Source organism: Chinchilla lanigera, unplaced genomic scaffold (assembly GCF_000276665.1).
Source record: "Chinchilla lanigera isolate Chin_1 unplaced genomic scaffold, ChiLan1.0 scaffold00012, whole genome shotgun sequence".
NCBI classification, from domain to species: Eukaryota; Metazoa; Chordata; class Mammalia; order Rodentia; family Chinchillidae; genus Chinchilla; species Chinchilla lanigera.
The window spans coordinates 5,503,716-5,510,644 of NW_004955413.1; the positions used below are offsets into that span (position 1 = coordinate 5,503,716).

At 43.6% G+C, this 6,929-nt stretch overlaps 1 protein-coding gene across 1 annotated transcript in view; it reads right to left on the reverse strand.

The window, feature by feature from the left end:
* The window catches only part of LOC102019790 (ral guanine nucleotide dissociation stimulator-like), a gene marked incomplete at its 3' end in the record, with an annotated part of 4,035 nt that extends 1,984 nt beyond the window's left edge, over positions 1-2,051 (reverse strand). The window contains 3 exon segments of the mRNA XM_013511378.1: positions 21-107; positions 1,066-1,259; positions 1,875-2,051. Of these exon segments, the coding sequence (XP_013366832.1) occupies positions 21-107; positions 1,066-1,229 (251 nt within the window).
* Between the last annotated feature and the right edge of the window lie 4,878 nt (positions 2,052-6,929).

Consider the following 6,929-nt stretch of genomic DNA (forward strand, 5'->3'; position numbering starts at 1 on the left):
TCACACCAAAGCCCACTCACTCTCTGAGTCGGCCTTGACGTTCACCACCTCTGCCAAGGCAGGCGAGGATGCGGCCCTGTTGGCAGGAGTTCATGAGGGTGTCACACCTGTCACAGCAAGGAGAAAGGGAACTTTGATGGTTACAACTTTGTCCTCGGGACAGGTGGCCTCTCTAAACACCCTCAGGTCTTGGGCCTAAATGCTACCCTGTCCTTCCCTCTGCTTAGATGAATGGACAGAATGTGCAAATGCTGGCCCAAAAACTCTGGACCCAAATTTATGGCTTGTGGGGAGCCATGGAGCAAGACCGGAGATGTGTACTCTTCCTGTCACCCCTTCTCTTTCCATTCTTTATTATAAAGGACTCCTGCACCTGGGCACCATGATATCAGGAGAACACTCTTTCATCACCTCGAAGCTGGCTGTGAGTAAGGCCTTTCTCCTCTCAACAAACGTCCTGCTTTGCCTTGGTCAGCGGGAGCAAATGAACCTCAGTACATGGATCCAAGTGACAGGTAACACAGGGACTGTCCCTCCCCCTGACTTCCTGTGTCAATGACTGACTTTGAGGTCAAAATGCAGCCCAGGAGTGAAGGGATTTTCCTGGCCTTTTCCCTGGATTATGCCAAAGGCCCAGAAGCGAGACTGCATTTAACACGCACTTCTTGTGTGAGTGGGCAATGAGTGAACCCAGCCAGGTTGTTCCTGGAAACCTCAGTGGATCCTGTGCCCCTCACATAACCCCCAGGATTCCTGCTCTGGCTTGATCTAGGGGAGGGATTCCCCAGAGATCATGCGGAGCCTCTTTACAGATGGGGAAACTCCTTTGTCTGAGGTCTCAGGTAAGTGAGGCTCAAAGCTAATAGTGTCTCCCCCAGGGTGTGTGAAGGTTACACATGCAAAGCCAGGGCGGGTGCTTTCAGTGCTCAGATTCCTTGGGCCTGGCAGCACCCAAGGGTCTTCCTTGAGCCTCTCAGTTTCCACACAGCAGACTGTGCATGGTATCCTGAAGACCCAGCCAGAAGGTGGTGACCCCCACCCAGGTCCATGAGGTGGGACATGCACCTTTTCAACAGCAGCTCCAGCACCTGCTGTGTGGTGCCCACTGATCGGTAGCTTTGGAAAAATCTGTGGAGGAACCAGGTCTCTCCACGAAGCACAGAAGGCACTAGGTCATTCACCATGCTCTTGCGTGCATCCTCGAAGAGGATTTCCAAACAGCCGCGCATTTCCAGGCTCTGGACTGATGCATTTTCATCCTGGGGTGGGACCAAGGATGGAGGTTCAAACATGGAAGCAGCAGCTCTATTAGTCTCTTTTTATCATTGAGAAAAAACACCCAATACTCAAAACTGAATTATGGTTTTAGAGTGTTCAGTCCATTGCTAGGGGGCTCCAAGCCAGAAGTGGCATGGTGGAAGGCCGTGATGGTAGACAGCTGCTCAACCCACAGCAACCATGCAGAACAAGAAGGGAGGGGACAGGAACTGAATACAGCCTCGTAGGCGACACCCCCACTGACCCACCTCATCCAACCAGGCCTCCAATCCTAGCAGCACCTTCAGCTGTGAACTCCTCAATTAACCCATTGATAAGAGTACCCCCTGAAGGATTCAGCCTCATCCCAACCCCACCATAACATGTGAGACAAAAGGGGGATTTTAGAGGTAAACCATAACCTTAGCAAAATGCCAAACTGCTGTGCCATTCAACAAAGTGCAAACAGCGCAGACAGAGTCTACAGTACTCACACAGACAGATGGGCACACAATGACACACACACACTGATACCAGGGAGGGGTTGAGTGTACACAAGGAGGGGTCACAACGATGGGCTGGGATTTGTTGACCGGGTCCTGCTCAGTCTGTTTCACCTTTGGATTCTGTGAAAATGGCCACCGGCGACCAGGCCAATGGGAGAACAATGATCTCCAAATGTGGCCAAGGCCTCCGCTATGTGACCTCCTATACCTGAGTCTTGGGAAGTCAGGAGACAAGACAAGAACATCCTGTTATGTCTGAGGTCTCCAGACAAGTGAGCTTGCTACAGTTGACTGCTAGGTATGGGTGCCTGGCAACGGGGTTCTGAGCTCCATTTCATCATTCAGGAATTGAGGTCATTCTTGGGGGCCCCTTAACTGATCTGTTCCTTTCCCATCCCCCTGATGAGGATATTTTCCTTGCTGTCTAGGTTCCATGGTCCTGCCAAACCCTGCATGCTCACCCTGCCTCCTGCTGACTTCCAGCATCCTGAGTCAGACCAGTGCTACTCCCCACCACACCTTGGCACAGAAACCCACCGATGGAGACACTATGAAGCAGCTCTTAGCAGGATTTAAATTAACCAACTGGCTTTTAATGATTCCTTGTGAATCTGTCCAAAGCCTAGGCTGCTCGTCTGAAAATGGGAGGTGGACTCATAGTAAGTGAACCTCTGTGAGTCACTGATCCCTACTGAGCCTGTGATGGTAGATGAAGCTGGAAACTTCAAAGGATAAGACAACGTCACAGCCAGGGACACCTGGATCCAACCTCAACTAGATAATGATTGTAGCCTCAGGCATCTTACTGCTGGGTGGATTAATTTAATACCTTACTTGCAGATGTCCTTGAGTGATTCTGCCCTTCTTGAGTACTCCCTTCCCTCCTTCTGCTAACTAAAGAAATATGGGCCACCAAGAGAAGGTCTTGGTCTTAGCCCTGACAGAATCTCAAATTCTGTGAGAAGGTTTTGATCCTCCTGGAACCCTGAAGTCATTCCATTTGCCTCTTTTATTCAGCCTTCTCTGTACATCCATTCGGGAGATTGCTGACCTTACCAGCTCACAATAACTAACGGATATTATTAACCCAATACCTACTGTGTCTCATCCAATCTAATGCTTTATTTAGGACTGAAGGATTCTGTAAGGAAAAGGAAAGGCATGAACAAAGTACAAGGAAGATTAAGGCAGTTTCAAGTTCTCTGCAATTCATTATTAGACAAACCTGTGGTTGCATGAGCACAGGTGCACATGTTCCTACCCTCCTCCTAGCAATGATCACTGATTCAGACACTTTGACAGATGCACTCACAAGGAGAGGGAAAGTATATTTTTTAAAGTTCTCTCTTTTCAGGGCCATTATGAATGGATCATATTGTATCAGTAATAAACCTAAATGAGAGTGGCTTATGACCACTGTACTGTTATTTCTTAGTCACATTACCTGGGGGCTTAGGGTCTGGTTGGGGTTGACTGTGAGGCTACTTGGGTCTGCACAAAGTGTCTTCTCTTTCTGGGTCCAGAGCACAGAATGGCCCCTTGTAAGTTGAACTATGCAATAGATTTGCTACTTAGATACAGTTGTGCATTATATTTGCTGTAAGTTTATTGGCCAGTGGAAGTCACCAGGGTACACTTGTGACTGGGATAGAAAATACACTCTGCCTATGACAAGGCATGTCAAGTTGTCAAAGTTTAACCATTCAGAAAAGAAGATAAAGCTCTTGTGGACAATCATACACTCATCCCCAATGTCTACCTTCGTTAGCTTGGGTATCTCTTAGCATTGCCCTTCAAAATAGGACACAAGCGTGGTAGATGATGAAAATAAAAACCCCTATAACAAAAATAAAATACTGACATCTCCATTTGTATTTACTCCCCTTGTCGTCTCTCCTTTCCACCCTTACTTCTCCCTGAAAATACTTAACTCGTGTCTAGACCGAATTAAGGACATTTGTGGTGGGCCTGCCTTTAACCTAGAAAGCTGGCCTTACCTCGACTGGTTGATGTCACAGTCATTGTAATACTTAAATAGTATTAATTGCACTAAAAGAAAATATTTGCTAAATTGTTAATTACAGTTTATAACAATTTTGTAAATGACCATTTAATTTTGACAAATTACTTAAAAGACAGGAAGCTTATTGAATATTATTATTCTCTTTTTAAAAAAAAAATGAAATGAAGCGCTCCAGTTTCACTCAGATTTTCCATGTTATGAAAGATAGAATGGTATGCAGATTAGCAGATGTTAAAGCACATGAATGGACACATGCACACAATTTGTTCTCTCCAGGTATGCGTGATGTTCTAACCATGCTCTAAACATGTCCTGTTGCAAACAGCACTTTTTGGAAACAGAATTTAGAAATAAATGTTTCACTATGTCACAATTTTTTCTTTTGTCAAAATGATAAACGATGTAGTTTACCCAGCTTTTGGGGGGGAAATCTTTGAAATGAAGGGTTTTCCGTGGACCCTACCACTTGCTACATACAAAACCAATTCAAAGTGTATCCAGGACCTAAATGTTAGACCTGAAGCTATGAAATTATGAAACAAAACATAGAGATTAATTTCAAAATAGGAGCATAAGCAATGATTTTTTGGACACTGAAAGCACATATAACAAACAAAAGTACACAAATGAGCTTATATCATAGAAGAGGCTTCTTCATAGCAAAGGAATAAACAACAAAATACAGAGGCAAACAACAGATTGGGGGAAAGTATTTGTCAAATAATTTTACAAGGGATCAATATCTAGTACACTTAGAGAACACAAAGCAACAATGAGTTGAAATCCCATTAAAATAAGTAAATGATCTGAATAAACATCTCTTTAAAAAGAAGAGATATAAGTGGTCAACATATATTTGAAAAGTTGCTCAACATCACCAACTGTTACAAAAATGCAAGTCAAAACCACAATCAGTACAATCCCTCTTCCCTCTGTACCTGATTTGTTCATTTTTATCTACTTATACCACTGACTCTGGAGTTATTTGTACAACTAGCGTAAATTGCTCCTCCTTGCCTATGCCCCATAAACACTTCAAACTGCACATTTAGTAAAAAGTAATAGACCAACAATTTTACAAAATAGCTGAAACAATCTCTACCATGTTCTCAGGGAAACTGTTCAACTGCTGGGATTTAGAGTCCACAAAGACAGAGAGGTTTGCGTGTTTTGGTGACAGCTATTTCCCTTTCTAAGAGTGCCCAGCACCTGGCACCTGATCTAAAAAGTCATACAATGAGTGTATGTTGGATTGCTATGATTTCTTATTGCAAAATTTTAGCTCATGTTGTTATTACTCTGAGCATTTCCTCAGTTGATAGCCCAAACCAAAAGTCCCATCTTTCTCCTTGTGTGTTTTTCTAGGCTCTCTTCCTAGTTAGGATGCCAGACTCTTTCACTGTTTTCTCCCAATGCCTGCCAGGCTATTCTTCAGGCTAAGCTCCCCACTTCATAGCATGACTGCTTTTAGTTGTCCTAAGTGCTCTCATATTTCTTTAGGAAAAAAATGCACAACATTCTTACTAATATGCCAGGGATTCTTTTAGGTAGCCACACAAATTAAGTATTATTTTTATTTATCTTAATGATTATTTTTCAAAAAAGGAAGGGTGTGGACTTCAAACTCAAACCCTGTTAGTCTGACTTTTGGGACCATGATCACAAGCATCAACCACAGCAATAATACCACTCATCACACTGGGTTCTGTTAGTGGACACAGCAGCTCTCCACCCCTTGCTGACGTAAGTCCATGGGCCCTGGCAGGGCGTTTCTGTCCTACTTGAGTCCTTCTTATCCTTCCCCACCTCCAGTTGCCGCCAGCTCCCTCTTGAGTAGTGACCCTCGGTCCCACTGCTGCACTGATCCAGGTCGGCTGCTGTGAGTCTTCTCTCCACTGCAGAGCAAATCCTGTGAAGGCTCTTCTCTGTTTAACGTACCTCGTGTTTCCTTCGTCATTCACTTCCCTTCTACCTTGGAGAAGGTGCTGGTCCTCCTTTTATCTCAAGGCTCTTTTCTTTTAAATTCTTGTTTGTTCTTAGAGATTGTATCCTCTCAATTATTAGTTCTCTTTGCAATTTCAAACTCTTCCCTCTGTCACAGATACCCGGGTGGAACCCAGAGCACTCATACTGAGTTACATCCACAGAACTTTTCTTTTTATTTTGAGGTAAGTCTTATTAAGTCATTAAGTTGTTCACACTGAGCTTGAGTTTATGATTCTCTTACTTCTGCCTGCTAATGTTGCTGGACTATAGGTGTAATCTGCCTTTAAACAGATAAAGTAAGTTTTATTAACAGTAATTTTGCCAAGTGTGGTGGCATACACCTGGAATCCCAGCACTTGAGAAACTGAGGTAGTTGGATTGCCATGAGTTGAAGGCCAGCCTGGGTTATGTAGTGAGTTCAAGACCGGTCTGGTACACTTAGATAATGTGAAACTGTCTCAAAAGCAAACAAATGACAAACATTAATTTTAATCAAAATTGAGGGCATCAAGACAAGATTTATAAGGTCAGTCAACTCCCAATGGATGCCCAGTCATTGCCTTAAACCTGAGGTCACTTTGGATTCCAGCAGAGCCTTTGAAACATTAAGAGTGCTGCAGGCAGAAATAATCATCTCATGGAAACCATATTTCCTTCCCAAACAATAAGAACTTGTCCACAACCATCTTGCAAAACTAGAAATAGGATAACAATCAACAACAAACTAGTCCAACTTCGTTCCTCTATAAAAACAGGTCACATTCCTTTGCTGAGAGGCCAGTCTGACCTTCATCAGAGCCATGCCCCCTCAGCTCCTCACACTCAAGTCCCTTCTCTATTTTCTTCTACTTTCTATTTATGTCTCTTACTGCAAGTAGAGTCAAGAACCAACACTGAGTGAGTTGAGGCCTTCATCTCCTCTCTAGGAGGACCTCCTCAGAGTGCAGCTGGTGGTATATGGACTAAGAGAACACTCAGCTAAAGTATGTATTGGTATTTTTATATTTATTTTATAGTAAAATTATAATATTTTCCATGAGTTACATACAATATACTGAAATTGTTACTTGTGCCTAGCAGAATTTCAGGTATCTTTATGGCAGATATTTATGGTTAAGAGGTCCTGCTCCTGAAATCTGTAACTTAGGGAAACCAAC